Source organism: Maniola jurtina, chromosome 17, assembly GCF_905333055.1.
Source record: "Maniola jurtina chromosome 17, ilManJurt1.1, whole genome shotgun sequence".
In the NCBI taxonomy this organism is placed as follows: domain Eukaryota; kingdom Metazoa; phylum Arthropoda; class Insecta; order Lepidoptera; family Nymphalidae; genus Maniola; species Maniola jurtina.
The window spans coordinates 6,981,052-7,000,412 of record NC_060045.1 but is presented as its reverse complement, the minus strand read 5'-3'; the positions used below and the strand labels follow the sequence as shown (position 1 = coordinate 7,000,412).

Here is a 19,361-nt window from a genome sequence, read left to right as displayed (position 1 = left end):
TATTTTGCATCGATAGCGGTAAGATTAGTAAGATTGTATGGTGCGCGGCACACAGTCGCGTCGCAACTCGCAAGTCGATCCGTCCGTCCCCCGCGACTTGATTGTGATACGAGGCAGCGTGCAGAGTGCGACGCACTGACTGCCAGTGCCGAGTTTCGACTGCGGCAGAGCCAAAACCGCCATCATCAGTGCTCGTAAAGTCGTACGTGAGATCGTCCGTGTTCACAGCATACCTCACTGAAAAGCACATTTTTTTTCAACGTTTTTTCCCGCGCATTACACCATTATGGCAGCTACGGAGGAACTCAGTGGCATCCTAATGAGAAGGCAGGCGATAAACGACAAACTAGAAGAGGGTGTTGAGATCAAGCCGAAATATAAAATCGTGAACGTGTATACAGAATTTCACGAGTTCTCCAGGAAGGAAATAAAACAGTACGAGGACACGTTTAACAAGTAAGCAGGCCGAATTTAATTTTAAATATAAGCCTGTCAGAAGAAATAATGCCTGCCTTGTAAGTAGATATTTACAAGCGAGTGGTCAACATATTATTATCCTGACAGGTGTTTGCATTTTCGCCGATGTTGTTTAACTTGAGACCTTATTGCAAATGATTCAGTTAAAAAATAAAACTTTTGCATTTGGTTTATCACTATCCATTTAATTAAGTTGGTAGTGTACCCACCCACTTAATCAATTTTATTAACCTCATTGGCTGACTACCCGAATTTGGAAATAGGTATGATTGCTTGATAATTATTTACGTTGCCTTTCCGGGCTCGGGTTTCTACCTTTAATTAAAATTAACTAATTGAAACTAATTGATTTTAACAGAATCAGTACAAATATTGATTTAATTGGAAGACTTATGATTGGTTTTTAATTTTTATCTAAATAGCACAAATTATTTCAATTGACCTTTTATGAATAGCTGTCATTACCCACGAACATCACGGTATTTTAATTAACTAGTGAAAGTAGGAAAAAAAGACTAATTTAGTTTCTTCAATGAATGATTTAAGTGTAAGTAATTTATTAAACTGTAATATGGTGTCTGGTGAGTGGTGAGTGGTGACCCGTCGCGTCGTGGGAGACAGCAGATAATAGATTCCTCACTATTATGAGAGCTATTATTCACTTCATCATAACTTTCATTTGATTACTTACCTGTTTAATAAGATAACTGTAAAATTCACACGCAGAATTATAGCATTTTGATGTCTTGATTGTTATTTAAAAAACCGGCCAAGTGCGAGTCGGACTCGCGCACCGAGTGTTCCGTACTCGAGTATTTTTTCCGACATTTTGCACGATAAATCAAAAACGATTATGCATAAAAATAAATAAAAATATGTTTTAGAATGTACAGGTAAAGCTCTTCAGTAAAGTTCTTGACAGACACGACGGACGGACGCACTAACGGACGGACCGACAGACAGACAGACAACAAAATGATCCTATAAGGGTTTCGTTTTTCCTTTAGAGGTACGGAACCCTAAAAAGTGCCAGAAACCACTTTTATTACTCACCTACCGGTAGGTATTCGACATCGATGTATATTCAGCATATGATATTCAGGCTTTACGGTCATTGAGAGACAGCTTTGATTATATTAAAGGAAGACTTCGTCCGCGTGGATTTAAGTTTTTTGAAAATCCCGTGTCTAGCCTATCTCCGGCCCCAAGATGTACCTAAGCTAATTCTGTGCCCATTAAAATCGGTTAAACTGTTGGGCCGTGAAAAGCTAGCAGACAGACATACAGACTTAATTTAACTCTCGTAAAAAGAGATATCACTCGTTGTAATACCACCATTAAAATATTGTTAAATAGGTACCTACCTAACTACTTCTTAACACATCAAACATTGTGTGTACGTATACTTTTTACAAAAATACTATTCATTCTCATTAAGAACAATGACTGGATTCATTTGAGACCTATTTTTTTAAATATTAGTATGTTCCACATAGGCGCCCTAATTTAGCCGAAATTGTTATGACCCCCATGGACATCAATTTGTCTTATGTCTACGAACACACGACTATTAATTATTTTTATGTCCACATGTTTATATGAAGTTGAATATTGTTCTAATAACTGGAGCGATATCTTAACAGGGCTCTCTCCGTCACTTACTCCATACAATCGTAGTACCAATTTCATTTGAATATTAAGCAACCAAAGTCCATGAAATTTTGCAGACATATTCTAGAAACTAATATCTGTGCCTGTGGTGTTTTAGATTTTTCTAAAAATATGCAGTTTTAAAATTACAGAGGCTCAAAGATTTGTATGTAAATTTTTAAGACCGCGTAACTTTGAAACCGAATATTTTAACAGAAATCTGGAAAACCACAGGCATAGATATTAGTTTTTAGAATATGTCTGCAAAATTTCATGGACTTTGGTTGCTTAGTATTCAAATGAAATTGGAACTACGTTTGTATGGAGCGAGTGACGGAAAGACCCCTCTTAAATTCCTATCTTTAGGTACATACCTACATGCTGAAATGAAGCGATTTTTAGTATTCAGCAATGAGGAAGATCCTACTGCGAAAATTCAATATTGATTGTTATGACTACGAATGTTGAAACAGCATTGATTATAATTTAATGACAAAAGGCCTACGTGATGTGCTATAACTTATAAGTTTAAATGATTTTTGCTTTACGTACTTCTCCTCTTTTTTGAATCCGGTTAAAAATAGCGTAAGTGTTAGTTTTCATCATTTTCGTAACGTTACTTTACAAATCTTGAATTTTAGTGCACACAGGAACTTTTCTATATACTGTTACCTACCTATATACGAGTAGTTATCATTGTTTATGTACCTATCTCAAATTTTGAAAAAGAAATAAGCCCGCTTAATATTATTTTTAAAACCGACAACCACGTCTGACTTAGCCTATTATTCTACGCAAATAATCGCCCGTATCTATCCCTCCCGTATCTCCTCAATTACAAAAATATTTTTCTTAAACGCTAAACAAACAAACTATACCACCATTCATAATAAGCGTGTGTGATGAATTTACTTTATTGACTGTGTAAAAAAATTAACTATTTAGTGATCAAAGTCAAAGTCAAAGTCAAAATCATTTATTCTTAGTAGGTACAATTGTACTCCTTTTGATGGTCGAAATTGTTAAATTTGTACGATATAGTGGTGATAATTAATTACGTAACTTAAAACTAAAGCTACGAGGGTTCCAAACGCGCCCAAGTCTGATCATTTATGTTCTTCCTCGAATGATTGAAAGTAGTGATTTCTAAGGGCGGAAACAATGAAAGTGTAACATTGAAAAATTCTGTAAAAGTATATATTATGGAGGTATCTACCTAAGTAAACTACCTAACCAACTAACAAGTGCAAGTACGTAGGTCGTAGGTATGTGCCTACGATTTATATCGCTAGTTTTATAAGGTCGGTTTCTTAGTAGGCGAATTGCTCACGTTTACGAGTTATGTACAGTGGAATACCTGTTATACCTACCTACTCATAATAGAGTGTCAACTATTAGTCAGCGCCGATTCATAGCTTTGTAACTATTAACCTAAACCACTAAAGCCATACATCTTACACGTCATAGTACACTAGTTACTCATGTGAGTATCAATTAAGTAGGTACTACTATTAAGTATTAGTATTTTACTATGATTCGTAAGTGTAAGATAGTGTTTTATGCTCTTCCAGGGATGAGTTCGTAGTTCGTACACATTTTTTAATTCATTCTTTACAATAGTATGATGAATAATTAATAATTTACTTCATAGAGATTTCCTAGGCAGGTATGTCACTTGCCTGTCTACGGAAATAGAGATGGCCATTGATGTCGGAGAAATCTACAGGACAGATTTATCCAAAATCCCGTAGATTTCTCCATCATAGATATGGAATGTAGGTACCTACATTGTAGGTCTACCCGTTGTAACTTTTGCCTTCTAAAAATACCTAGGTATTTTAAACTATAGCCACTAATAGGTAGATGGTTTCCATGTACTTAGCCGTTAAACTGATGTCAAACAATGATAAAAATTTCAGTTTTATTTATTTAATAAAGTACGGTGTTAGGCAGGAAGTATGGCGGGGCGGTGGCGGCCGGTCAGATAACAGGCGACAAAATCAATGCTGTGTGCCTTGTGAGTTGTGACCACTGCCCACTGAATAGGTATTAACTTTATGTAGGTATTGAATTTTTGGAGAGTGACTAGTTTTTTTGATGGCTTGTATTACTTAATCTGTTATGTTAGTCTTATAAACAAAATAAATAAATGAATAATTAGGTAGGTAGGTAGGTAATTAATACGATCTTTTCAAAACCTCCGTATGTGCCTACGAAGCAACGAACATTTCTTATCCCGAGATAAAAGGTATTGTTGCTAATTTGTTGCTAATCGCAATGATTTCGCCGTTTTTGCTCGCCAGAGTTCAGGGGTTGAGCCTTGATAAGATAAATGTAGACAGCAGCAGTAGGTATGTTATCTAGATAGTCTGGTTTTGATTTGGGACGATTTTATGTACCTTTTCCTGCATCACCACTTAACACCAGACAGTCAAAGGCTAACTTGTAATGGAATAAAAAAAAATCAAACCAAATTAGATAGGTAGGTCTATCTAATACCTAACTACCTATACCTACTTATACCCCAGAATACGCAATAGCTTATACGGTAGAGATTTTTACATTACAACTAGTATATACCGAGAGGCGAGACATATCCAGGTCATTCAAATCGCATGGTATCCGTAGCCCACCGTGAAGGATTATAATAAATCCCCCCTTGAAACTTCCGGCAATATCATCCGGCAATTTTTCACTTAAGGTCTTAAGGTCACTTCTTGAGTACTACAATATGCGCCCAACGTAGTATTTTTTAGTTGTTTGCAATTTTTTTATATAAGATGATATAATATAGCACAAAGCGTTCAAATATAATTTTATGCAATTATGTAGGTAAGCAGATAATAAATATCGTAGATTAATATTATCTTATCAACGTGGGTTATGTTGGTTTTAATTTATAAGTATAAGTAAATAAGTACTTACACAATTTAAAAGATAAATCCAGCGTAATGTGTTTTGTTTTGTAATCGTAAGTAAACTTATATTTTTAGCGTTGCTTCGCAATAACTTGCATGTCTACCTAGGTAGGTTACCTATGTTACTTGACTTCAATTAAAAACCCTCGCGTCAGTTAAAAATCGGTCAAGTGTGAGTAGGAATCGCACACGAAGGGTTCCGTACCATCTTACAAAAATAAAATTTTTTGTTTCATTGAGGCCATCTGGCTCTCTCTCAAATAAGGATACCTAGTGTGTTCATTTGTATCGATTTGTCATTCAATAAAATGGAATCGTCACCGACCATGAGTCATACGTGAATCAAATCATAATATTGAAAATGTCGTTAATTATACAAATCAAATAATCTCAGCCAATAAAAGTTTATGTGTCATATAATTAATAGGTACCTTTACATACTTTTCAGACGATAAAATAAAATACATTCTTCTACTAATTAGTTGCTTACTTAACTTACTTAGCTCTATTAGGTATGTAAGTATTATTGCTGTCCTGTATGTAGATAGGTAATAGGTAACATGTATTTTAACTTTAGTAAGTTTTTTTTTTTATTCACTATAGGCAAGCGCTTGACCACAATCACACCTGATGGAAAGTGATGATGTGGTCTAAGATGGGACGCGTTTACCTAGAAGGTGCCTATTCACTCTTGTTTTATACTAAAATGTAAATACTAAATACCTATATTTTTACGTAGGTAGGTATATTATATTATTCCTGTATAGGTAGATAGGTACTTATCTACCTATTTATTAAGTTAATGTTTTAAAATGAGTGGCCGATATCACTATTCACTCACTGACCGATAATATTTATAATATCTAGGTACCTATAGGTCGGTACAGTAATAATTTCCTTTGCTCGACGGAAATGTCTTATCTATTTCGTGTAATACTTTGATATTAATTGAGTTCTTACTACTTAGATACCTACGTCAAGATAAAATAAAAATGAAAAGATTCCGACGATTTGAGAATCTCCTCCTTTTTAGAGTTCCGCACCACAAAAGGAAAAACGGAACCCTTATAGGATCACTTTGTTGTCTGTCTGTCTGTCCGTCCGTCCGTCCGTCGTGTCTGTCAAGGAAACCTATAGGGTCCCGTTGACCTATAGAATCATGAAATTTGGCAGGTAGGTAGGTCTTATAGCACAAGTACAGGAATAAATCTGAAAACCGCGAATTTGTCATCATTAAAAAAAAATCAATTTTCAAAGATAACTATACCAAGTGGGGTATCATATTATGAAAGGGGTTTACCTAGCTTGGATAAACTTTAAACTATAACTTTGTTGACTGTAGATTGTAGCCTGCCTACCTAGTACCTACTTATCTAATCGCCTCTTTACTTAGGTAGAAGTGCAAGTTAATACGTAGACATTTGAAATATACATCAATTAAATTCAATATTTTTTTTAAGAAATAAAGCGGCCAAGTACGAGTCAGACTTGCGCACCGAGGGGTTCCGTACTCGGGTATTTTTTTCGTAATTTTGCCACGAATCACGATAAATCAAAAACTATAAGGAATGCATAAAAATAAATAAAAATCTGTTTTAGAATGTACAGGTGAATCCCTTTCATATTATCATACCTCACTTTGTATAGGTAGTTATATTACTTTGAACATTGAAAATAAGTACTTACTTACTAATTATTATTTGTTCATGAACATTGAACACATTTAATTTTTTTTTGATAATTTGATAAAAACATGATTCTAGGTCAACAACGGGAAGTACCCCATCAGTTTTGATTCCCTTGACGGGTCTTGACAGACAGACGGACAACGCAGTGATCTTATAAGCAGTAGGTATACCTGAGGGTTCAATTTTTTCTCTGAAGATAAGTACGAACCCTAAAAAAGATAATATAAGTAGGTACGTACCTAGTTAAGTAGATAAGTACCTAGTTAATAGTTACCTAGGTTTAGGTACTTACCGAACTAAGTATGTACAATGTCAATGCTCGGTAAATTGCTGCAGCATTCATTGATAAGTAATAAATATTGCGACGACATATTGTGTAATGAAATCCAATAGGAGTCTAGAGAGTCTAGTTTTCTAACTCATCACCTCATATCAGGTAGGTACCTCTACCTACCTAGATAATAATAGCAATGATCACACTAATATTATAAAGGCGAAAGTTTGTATGTGTGTGTGTGTGTGTGTGTGTGTGTGTGTGTGTGTGTGTGTGCGTGCGTGCGTGCGTGCGTGCGTGCGTGCGTGCGTTCGTGCGTGCGTGCGTGCGTGCGTGCGTGCGTGCGTGCGTGCGTGCGTGAGTGCGTGCGTGCGAGCGTGCGTGCGTGCGTGCGTGCGTGCGTGCGTGCGTGCGTGCGTGCGTGCGTGCGTGCGTGCGTGTGTGTGTGTGTGTGTGTGTGTCTGTATATTTGTTACTCCTTCACGCAAAAACTACTGGACGGATTTGGCTGAAATTTGGAATGGAGATAGATAATATCTTGGATTAGCACATAGGCTACCTTTTTATCTCGGAAAATCAATGAGTTCCCACGGGATTTCGAAAATTCTAAATCCACGCGGGCGAAGTCGCGGGCATCGGCTAGTATTAAAATAAAAATACTTCTTTTTATTCTAAAATCATTGAATAATAGGTTTCCCCGAAGTCTATTTCACAGTCTGGTCGCGAACAGGGATTACTGGAAGAGAAAGGGGAGGCCTTTGTCCGCATTTAGGATGACCTCTGAAAAAATAGTTAGTTATGTTATTTTGAAAAATATACACAAACAAAAAAAGATTTAGGTAGGTATATAAAGAGGATTAAGTACTCAGAAAATTAATAACTAAAAAAATAAATAAAAAATATATTTAGTATGTACATAATATACTTAATATTAAGGAAAAAAAGTTTAGGCATATAATAATATAGTAATTATTATTATTAATTAAGTATTAATTAAGAATTTTCTGATCGTAATCCAAGATTTCTCATCTAACAATCAAGATCGAAGATGAATGATTCTAAAAGGCAAAATTGTTGGAAAAAAAGGATTGCATGTTTTCAAATAATTTGTAACAGCGATTTTTAGATCTGTTTTGTTGTTACAATTACGAAATCTAGCAATAGAATCTCGGTCGTTATAACGATTAAAAAATTAAATGCAGCCTAGAATTGGAAATAAACAATACAGGTAGTTTGTTGGGAAATAGTTTCGTTTCATAGCTACCTACCTACTTCGTTTTGCAATATTGGTAACAGCCCACGTAGGTATACTATGTTCTACTATTATGTCATAATATCTGTCATACATAATAGTATAACATATGTGGGCTATTCCAAAAATTGTTAATGAAATGAAAAATAGAATTTGAAAAAGTTTATTTATAGCTTTTCAAAATATTCCCCTCCAACCCCTATGTACTAAGGTACGCATTTGGGTGAACCAGCTTTTCAAACATTAAAAAAACAGGCCAAGTGCGAGTCAGACTCGCGCACCGAGAGGGTTTCGTACTCGGGTAATTTTTCCGACATTTTGCATGATAAATCAAAAACTAATAAGGATAAAAATAAATGAAAATCTTTTTTAACATATACATGTAAAACCCTTTCATATAGTACCCACTTGGTATAGTTATCTTACTTTGAAAATTGAAACACATTTTAATATTTTTTAATGATTTAACCACGGTTTTCGGATTTATTCCTTTACTTGAGCTATAAGCTACCTACCTGCCAAATTTCACGATTCTAGGTCAACGGGAAGTACCCTGTAGGTTTTCTTAACAGACAAGACGGACGGACGGATGGACGGACAGACAAAAAGACTAAAAATGTACCTATTACAGATTTCTGCAATTCCTTTTAATTAATAATACAGGGTGTATTATTCGCACTCAGATTACCTAGCTATTACTATTCACAATTGTTCAATTGCGTATGAATCAATATCATTAATCTTTCACGAATATTGTTAAGTACCTACATTATATTATTTGATTTGACCGCAATGACGCGATTCGCGAACTGTATCGACGCACGGTTTTACAGGAACGAGTAGGTACGAGTATAACAAAAACAATGTCTTTCTTCGGGCGTGAATCGTGACTCGGGACTCCCGCAACGATGATCATTCACGCATTGATGTAGTAGGAATCAAGGGATAAGCCACTGCTAGGGTTGCCCACCAATCACCATGTTTTAAGTTTTTTGAGTATAGGTACTGATTGATCAAATATGAGTTATTTCCCATTCTTGTCCAACTTGCATTAGGTACATAGGTAAAATTTGAAATGATTTTATTATTTTAAACCACAGGTTTACACAAACGTGAAGAGGCAAAGTTTGTAAGTTTGGATGTAGGGGGTCTAGTACTAATGATCCGATTCGAAAACACTTAACATCAGATGACCCGTCTGCTCGTTTGCGCGCTATTTTAATATTAAAAAAAATGCTTTCACTGATGGATAGTTCGTTGTCCTCGAGTGCTATTGGCACTATATTTATAGACGGACGAAGTCGCGGGCAAGGCTAGTAATAGGTATATAAAATGTATTTTGTGTAGGCTACTTACGGCCAGTTGCGTATCAGGTGGTTAAAGTTAGGTTACGGTTGACGTTAATGGGGAAAATGGGTGGCAATTGCAAGAGTCGGGGTTTGTTAACTTTGATCAATGAGCTTAATGGAATGGAAATGGAATTGGAATATAAATATTGATTTGTACAACTTTGCTTTTTCGTAACGCACCTACCTAAAAATCAACTGCGGGGTAATTAGTCAACTTACTGATCAACACTTGACATTTATTTTCAATCCATTAAAGGTTGTCTACACAAAAATATTTTAATAACACTCAGTAAAGCAGCAATGTAGTTTGGTGGCTATCATTTAGTGTTGATCACTGAGTTAGACAATCACCCCTCTGATAAAATATAACTAAAATGACAGCCCTAGAAGTTGCCTTTATTTGGATACGAGTAAGAATACCTACCCACATAAAAATGATGATCCAAGTATGGGATATTTCTGTTAAAAATATATAACGACTTACAAATAATTATATTTGCCTAATATAAGTTTGTGTTTCTTATACAATACTTTCGCTTTCACTTGACAACTTTCGTCATAAATACATATTTAATAGGTAAGTAGATATAAAAAATAATTTAAAGGATGTGATAGTAAAATTTTTGATTCATAATGTCCGGCTTTTTACCTGACTGCGGCAAAGTCAAAAGGAAGGGTTATGATTTAGCAGTCTATGTATGTATATATGTATGTATGTGGGTATGTATGTGGGAGGGTATGTATGTTTGTATCCAGATTCTGTGTGTTCCACCGTAGCGCCTAAACTACTGGACCGATTTTGATGAATGAGGTGTCAATCGATTCGTCGTTAAGGTCCGGGTGACACAGGCTACACTTTATACGAAAAAATATTCAGATTTATTCCTGTACATGTGCTATAAGACCTAACTATCTGCCTTTCATGAATCTAGATCAACAGGAAGTACCCTATAGGATTCTTGACAGACACGACGGACGGACGGACAGACGGACAGACAGATAAACAACAAAGTGATCCTATAAGGGTTCCGTTTTTCCCTTTGAGGTACGGAACCCTTAAAACAAAGATGGCGAATTTCAAAGTGACCGCCATTCAAGTCAAAAGTGCATAGTGTGTAGGTGTATCTTATACGATGGTACGGAACACTTAGTGGGCGAGTCCGACTCGCACTTGACCGGTTTTTATGTACACAAGTACCTACGTAGTTATAGACTAGGTATTTAATATTTACTTTTATCATTTATTTATTTTATTAGATGTTTACTTATATTTTATTTACCCCAACCCAAAAAGAGGGGTATTATAAGTTTGACGTGTGTATCTGTCTGTGGCATCGTAGCGCAACGAATGAACCGATTTTAATTTAGTTTTTTTTGTTTGAAAGGTGGCTTGATCGAGAGTGTTCTTAGCTATCATCCACGAAAATCGGTTCAGCCGTTTATAAGTTATCAGCTCTTTTCTAGTTACTGTAACCTTCACTTCTCGGGGGTGTTATAATTAATTTATACTTATTCTATAGGTGCACAGTAGTGGTGTCAAAAAATAATTTATCTATAATACATATTCAATATAGAAAAATATTCAGGATATTAGATTTTCATTAAACCCCATATTGATTACAAAATATAGTACCTAATTTAAAAAAAATAGAAATTCTTACTAGCATTAGAATTGCTTTTAAATTTGACGAGGCGTTTGCTAAAGATACAGGTACGATCTACGCCTACGTCACAACTCACAAGTCACAACAGTAATAATAAAAATATTGGATATTGCGTAACTGTTACATCATTTTTAGTATTTTGCCTATCTAACCCGAGATTGGTTCGAATGTGGAATACTGCGATAGAATAAATTATTTATCTAGGTTTTCGTATTCTATTAAATCAGGACTGCAGTTTATTTATTTGTCAACGTGAGTGTCGATAATTATTTTGAATGTGGATAATTAATTGTTTCGTTTTTCGTAGATAGATTTGTGTCGTGCGTTAGTTATTATTTATAGGTTAGGTAGGTAAAGTGCTAGTAGTAGGTATAGGTACGTAAAGTGCTAGTTGATGTTTTTGGAAATATGTGCATTATTTTATAACACGTATGAATTAGCTACTATGTTTTCTTTTTAAGTAGTAAGTAGTAAATACCTATCTACTTAGTGTTTATGTGGTTAATTCTTGCAACTCAACTTCAGATTAGTTTTTCTAACCGATTGAGTTGAAATTTGAAACAGTAATCAGATATTTAACTTCGATTACAATGCAATAATTATGGTACCATATCGGTGGTTTGATGATGGAACCGGGTGGGCATAAAATTTCTCAACTTCTGAACAGGGTAACTCGGTCGTGTTTGGTCTCGTTGGATTTGCCTTGACAAGTACTTTAGAGTGAATATAGATCATATCCAGAATCTCATGATGGAGCTGGAAGGTGGCCATAGAATCCAAGTGTCCGTTATAGCTTCGGCGTGCTTGGCCTGTTAGATTTTTGTACCTGTTTTAGCGTGATGAAATAATTTCAATTGACATAGTTAATAATATTTTCAATGTACCTATTGACAAACTTGTACCTACTTTCTTAAGTTCGGGATTTCTCTATGTTTTTCAGGGTTCTGTATCGGAAGGGTGCTAACAACGAGAACCTATTATTTGTTTTTGTAACTGTAACCTTGTAGCTGTACTAATAAATATACTATAAAATATAGGTAGGTATATTTATTCAAGTAAACTTTTACATTTTACAAGTGCTTTTGAATCGTCAAGAAACTCGGCGGTTGCTCTTTTCAAGTGTTCAGTTGTTTATTAACCCCCGACCCAAAAAGAGGGGCGCTATAAGTTTGACGTGTGTATCTGTCTGTGGCATCGTAGCTCCTAAACTAATGAACCGATTTTAATTTAGTTTTTTTTGTTTGAAATGTGGCTTGATCGAAAGTGTTCTTAGCTATAATCCAAGAAAATCGATTCAGCCGTATGAAAGTTTTATCATTATCGTATGAAACAATAAATAAAAATCTGTTTTAGAATGTACAAGTAAAGCTCTTTCATATGATACTCCACTTGGTATAGTATCTTACTTGTGCTATAAGACCTACCTACCTGCCAAATTTCATGATTGTAGGTGAACGGGAAGTACAATTAAATAAAAATCTGTTTTAGAATGTACATTGTACAGGTGACTACTAGGCTACGTAAGACCTACCTGCCTGCCAAATTTCATGATTGTAGGTCTAGGTTCTTGACAGACACGACGGACGGACGGACAGACAAATAGACAGACAACAAAGTGATCCTAAATGAACTTTTAAGTACGCCTAGTGTGTGAACTAGACAGTCCTAAGCCTGTAAAAGTATGAAGGGAAGTTCAATTTTTTTTTTATTTTTTTTTAGGAATATATTCTATCGTAAAAAATATTCAATATTTTTAAGTAACTAGCGTTAGTATTAAGATATGTAAATGTAACCATATTTGACACCTCTAGTGCACAGTCACACTCAGCACCACAGCTCTGCACATTCCTTGTTTGAAAACGGCTTGCCTCCGGACAATGCAGTTTGTAAAGTGTAAACCGCAACTAGCATTACGTTTTACTACTGAATGCATTATACCTATGTACATAGGTATAATACAATAGCCGCAAGTAGGTAGGTACATACATAGTACTACATACTCTATGCAGTACCAGCTTCATACCTACAGTAGGTAGGTACGTTTTATGTAGGCTGTTGGTTGACATCGGATACTTTACGGTTCTTTACAATTTTAATGAGAATAGCTTTCCTTTATGCAAAAAAAAAAACAATCTACCTACGACGGAAAATTACAGACCTTTCTGCATCGTTTCCACTTTTAACGTCGGAAAACCGGTCAAGAGTGCAGTAAAAATAGTTATTTTTAGACGGTGTTATGAAATCGCTAACAATAATAAAGACTAGATATTTTAGGTAGATATACCTACTTAATTAACACTTTTAATTTTTTTTCTTGTAGTTACTTACCTACTTAACCACAAATTCACGATTTTCGGATTTTCCCCTTTAGTTGGCTTATGGCTTTCAGACATTGCTAGATTTGCTAGGTTCCTACCTGGCAAATTTCACCACGATTACTTACCGTATAGGTTTTGATTGGCTTGACAGGTCCTGACAGACAAACATAGATAGGTACCTATCTGTAAAGCATATGACGAACAAAAAACGAAGGGGTTTCATTATTTCTCTCTAGAGAACCCTAAAAATACAGAAAATAGTTACTTATACCAACTAGATTATAAGAAAACTTCTTAGAAGTCTATATGGTCTAATAATAATAACTTGGTAAATCTCTCAATAGGTATTGTGCATATAAACTTACCTCTGGTACAATATATACCTACCTACCTAAAGATATATTATTCATAATAATATGTGTTATAATTTTAGCTTTACCTACCTAATTTTAATTTTACTTAGCGGATTCTAAAAACCGCTAGCGAGACGCTACACATGATTATAAAAACAAGTTCCAAGGACTTTGTTTGGAATACATAAAGTAAACGAGTCTTCACAATAATAATTGTCTCATTCAAGGTAATTTTTCTTAACATCTACCTACGTCTGTACTTACGTTCGCACTCCACATGCAAACATTTTAGATTTACCTAGGTACCTACCCTACCACAGCCAGGTGGTTTTAATTTGCCTGTTTATTTGTTCGAAAAATAAATTACATAATAATATAGGTACCTCCTTATCTTTAATATTTACTTTGTATAAGTGGGTAAATATTATAGTATGTATATACCTAATCCTAGGACCTTGATATTTGTCAACTACACAATACAGCCACTGTAAATTGTAAAAGCTGCGATTGCGTAAGAAATAAAAACATTAGCCCTCATTTCCCGGAAATTTCGCCTAAGCTCCCGGATATCGAATTAGAAAGCATCGGACGTAAACGATACAACAACAACGGATGTTCACCATGGGATAGGAAATGGTATAATAATTTGGAAGTACATAGGTTATCTACTCATTTATTATAGCCTAAAAGTAGGTATCTACTTAAAATTTAAGAACTTTAATAGTCAGACTTCGCAATAGGTCTACGTCGTCCATCAATATTCTTAACATGCGTATAATACTTTCGTTATCGAATAACTGGCCTTACATCAGCAATAACGGACCTTATTCTCATAAGGAGACCTTACGTATTACGTGGTATTACCCAGCTATGTAGGTACTACTAGTAACCTAAGGTGCTACAATAATTTTATTAGTAGGTACACTTTAATAGTTACGCCGATGTACCTGCGCAGAAATCTTATTTTTGAATGGCGCGAAAATATCTTAGCCAATCATAGCGCGGCTTTATCCGCTATTGGTTGATGCCTAGGCGCCATATTTTGCACTGCAAATTATGAGCGAGATAGCACAAGTCTCTATTGCGCTTGTGTTTAAAATCTTTAAAACCAAGCAATGAGTTCTGATTTCATTAATGCTCATCCTGTTATAGCCGGCGTAAAGTAGCGTTTTTCTACGCAAACGAATTTTGCCGATGCCACACATAAAAGCAGTTGTACTGTATGTATATTAACTAGGATCAATCTTCTATCACTGGAATAAGTTGTTAATCATTATTTTTCTGTCTTCACAGATTCGATGAGGGTAAAGACGGATATCTGGATTTGAGCGAGGTGAAGCGTATGATGGAACGTCTTGGCGCTCCGCAAACGCATCTTGGACTAAAAGCTATGATCTCTGAAGTGGATGAAGATGGTGACAACAAAATTAGCTTCCGAGAATTCTTACTAATTTACCGGTTAGTATTGACGTAGACTAGCCACGTGTATTATACCTGTATTTACTATTTTAAACCACAATTTACGTAGTAACAAAGATAATAATTAAATAAACTATCTACATATATTATAGGTACTAGATAATGCCCGCGAATTCGTCCGCGTGGAATTAGGTTTTTTTTTAAAAAACCCGTGGGAACTCATTGATTTTCCAGGATGAAAAGTTGCCTATGTCAATTTCCGGAATGAAAGCTACCTCTGTCCTCCTCTGTCTCATACAAATTGGATAAACGCAGAAACCCGTGAGATTCCTTTAATTTTCCGGGATAAAAAGTAGCCTATGTCCATCCCCGGGATGTAAGCTAATTCTGTACCTCATCAAAATCGGTTAAACTGTTGATCCGTGAAAAGCTACCAGACAGACAGACAGGCAAACTTTCGCATTTATAATATGAGTATGGATATTCCAACAAATAATATGTCAAAACAGGCAGCTTTAACTCAAGCTCTAGGTGTGTCTGCCGACTGCCGCCGTTTCTCTCGACGAACCATATCTAAAGTTATTGATTGTACAGTCTAGACGTCAAATAAGGTTATACAACATCGAGTTGAGAGGAAACTCAATTTTTTGTTCCAACATAATATATGTCTTGTCCAGTCTAGTTTAAAAGAATACATGAATATTAATAAATTGAAACTAGCCATGGTTACACAACAACTTTTCATTTATGTCTTACTAGACGATGCCTGCGACTTCGTCCGCTTGGATTACGGTTTTTTAAAAACCCCGTGGGACTCTGCATTGCCAGGATAAAAAGTTGTCAATTTCCGGGACGCAAGCTACCTCTCTACCTTTCATATAAATCGGTTATACGGATGGGCCTTTAAGAATGCTGTGGGAACTCTTTGATTTTCCCGGATAATATAAACAATAAACATATATCCGTCCACGGCATATTAGCTAACTCAGTACTTACCATTAAAATCGGTTAAACTGTTGGACTGTGAAAAGTTAGCAGTCAGACATAGGTATAGGCGCACTATGGCATTTATAGTATTAGAATGAAAGTCTGGAAGTATGGATTGGTTTACTTAAATAATTTTACGGATTTTTATATATGCTTTATTTAAAGAGTCATTCTTTTATGTTACAGAAAAGCCAGAGCGGGTGAGCTTGAAACAGACTCTGGACTGGAGGCATTCGCGCGATTAACAGAAATTAACGTTGATCAAGTAGGGGTAAATGGAGCCAAGAATTTCTTTGAAGCTAAAATCGAAGAACTATCGAAAACGAATAAATTTCACAATGAAATCATTCAAGAGCAGGAGGAAAAGCGACGCGAGGCTGAGGAAAAAGCCTTGCGGAGGCAGAGATTTAAGGAAAAATCAGCCATATTTCAACAGTGATAGGAGTGACATTCACAGAACCTTCACAGAACATTATAGTTAAATCAGCATTAAATATGGGGTGGACCACCCAGTAGTCAGCCTATTAGCGCAAGTTGAAACTTTGCTTAACTTTCATCAGAATAATATCGTTTTATTCTGTTCTTTGACTTTAATTTTTTGCCGGTTTTAACTCAGAAAACTCGATTGGCTTTAGATGCCAGTCGTGAGCCTTTAAAAATTATTTTACGTCCTTTCTAGCAATGCCTACTAAAAAGATAATGATATAGTTACTCTAAAAGTTTAGAGAAAAACATCAGAATCGACGTCAATGTCAGTAAAGGCCCGACTACTGGAGAAGAGCTGAGTACTGGGTGATTTACCCTAGCTAAGGTAACTGAAGCATATTCAGGAATATTAAGGACTTATTAGTTAAGCCGCATTTCTTAGTTTACGACCTAACCCTAGAATCATAATGTAAAGACCAACCAAGTCTCGGGTAGGTACCTAACACGATGATCATCAACAACCCATCGCCGGCCATTCCTTCAACAAGTGATATTTAATTTTTAAAACGCATAAAACTCAGGTACCTTAGTATCCCCGAATATCGAACAGTTACCTTATACACTACTTACCAATAAAAATAAAATTAAGTTGTTGGCCTATCTAGTCTGTAAGCTGTTACCACATGGCTTTAGGGATACATAAACAATCTGTTATTTTTAGGCAAAAATATACCTACTGTCGTCGCTCAAGTCGCACAGAATTGTTTTCGATAGATAGATAGGTAAGTAATTGTTTGTTAATTAATAGTACCTAGATAATAAAAAATACTATGTTAACTTGGTTATTGCTGCACAGTTTTCTTATACAATGTAACAAAATTAAATTAATTTTAAAACCTGTAAAAACTTAACACCTCTCATAAATTATTATAATGCTAGCAGTTTCAATGTAAAACAATGTCATGAAATTAGTTATTTTAGGAAGGTATTGCTTTCGAGAGCAATTGTTACAAATGTGCCTAACTTTAGAACAATATAGGATTAATGTAAAGAGTAATTCTAATCATGTAAGTAAGTATAATGCATTTGAGAACTCACTCGCCATATTATTTGCTTTATGTATCAACTGTCTGGTCAAAAGTACGATTTTAGTGTCCATAATCTAAGGCCTTAGATTATGGAATTCTAACATGACAATTTTATTGATACATACATAGAATAGAGCAAACATGGCGAGTGAGCTTTTAAAACGTATGCACTATACTTACATGTTAATTGCATGTTTAAACTTTATTATGTTAAGATTTTATTTAAGTTATTAAAAGTGATGAAGTGAAGTGATTTTTAAATTAAACTTTTGCTACCTACCTAAATATAAAACTGTTTTTCATTTATTCAGTGATTTCTTAAACTTAGTATTAATTTGAGATGCCGAGCAAACTTTACCTTGACGCAAACTGAAGCTTCCACGAGTGTAAAAATTAAAATTTACACCCCCAACAAGTGAAGGTTATAGTAACTAGAAAAGAGATGATAACTTTCAAACGGCTGAACCGATTTTCTTGGAATATAGCTCTCTCGATTAAGCCACCTTACAAACAAAAAAAACTTAATTAAAATCGGTTCATTAGTTTAGGAGCTACGATGCCACAGACAGATACACACGTCAAACTTATAACATCCCTCTTTTTGGGTCGGGGGTTAAAAACGGCCTAAGCGTAGGTATAGGTAATAGGTATAGTGCGTACATTTTGAGATTTAACCCACGTTAGGTATATCACCTAAAATCGGACCTACTTTTGACATAACAGTCAACACATAGAGCTATATGGCTAGTGAGATCTCAAAATATATGTATAATGCAACGTACACCAATGAAATATACCCTATTGTTTGACGTTAAGATTTTAAACACAAGAACAACAGAGGATCGTGTTATCTTGCTCATAATTCGCGCCTACAAAACAGCAACAACCAATAATAGCGGATGGACGCGCGCTATGATTGGCCGCGATATTTTCGCGCCATTCAAAAATAAAATTTTTGAGCAGGTACTGTATACATTGGTGTATCCTAAGGACGGACAAGGCTAGTTTTTGTCCTGCAAAATCAGAGTTCCCACGGGATTTTAAAAAAACATAATTATTTAGTAAAGAGGTAGCTTGCCTCCTGGAAATGGATATAGGCTACCTCTGTTTTATCCTGGAAACCTTAGATTTTTTTAAAACGGACGAAGTCGCGGCCGGCATCTAAAAGTATATAGCAAAGTCCATCTAGGGCCAGTGCAGACTGAACCCGTCGTGACGGAGAGAGAGAGAGAGGAGTTCAGCGCGGCGAGTGGCAGTGTGTAGAGGCGCAGCACTCGTAACCCTTTTTTGCGGCCAGTGCATGGTTTATGGGCGAATATTGGCTGGTTAATTGCACGCCGCATGATCGATCGCCGCGCGTCCGGCGTCACTCCACTCTGTCTGTGGGCGTTGCGCCTAACAGCCCGTTCCCACTTGTCGCCTGTCGGGTCCGGATTTTAATCGGATGTTCCAGTGACAGAACATTTTGACACAAAATCGGATTCAGAAAAGTGTGAAT

At 35.6% G+C, this 19,361-nt stretch overlaps 1 protein-coding gene across 1 annotated transcript; it reads left to right on the top strand.

The window, feature by feature from the left end:
- The first annotated feature begins 19 nt into the window (after positions 1 to 19).
- On the top strand, positions 20 to 17,531 carry LOC123873961 (EF-hand domain-containing protein D2 homolog). Its single transcript, XM_045919082.1, has 3 exons — positions 20 to 456; positions 15,237 to 15,401; positions 16,536 to 17,531. The coding sequence occupies exons 1-3, from the start codon at positions 287 to 289 to the stop codon at positions 16,786 to 16,788; spliced, it is 588 nt and encodes a 195-aa protein (XP_045775038.1). The 5' UTR covers positions 20 to 286; the 3' UTR covers positions 16,789 to 17,531.
- Positions 17,532 to 19,361: the final 1,830 nt, after the last annotated feature.

Excerpts from the sequence above, each read along its gene's own strand:
- LOC123873961 (XM_045919082.1), top strand. The coding sequence starts at position 287 with ATGGCAGCTACGGAGGAACTCAGTGGCATCCTAATGAGAAGGCAGGCG. Across the intron at positions 457-15,236 it reads TACGAGGACACGTTTAACAA|ATTCGATGAGGGTAAAGACG; the intron begins GTAAGCAGGCCG and ends CTGTCTTCACAG. Across the intron at positions 15,402-16,535 it reads GAATTCTTACTAATTTACCG|AAAAGCCAGAGCGGGTGAGC; the intron begins GTTAGTATTGAC and ends TTTATGTTACAG.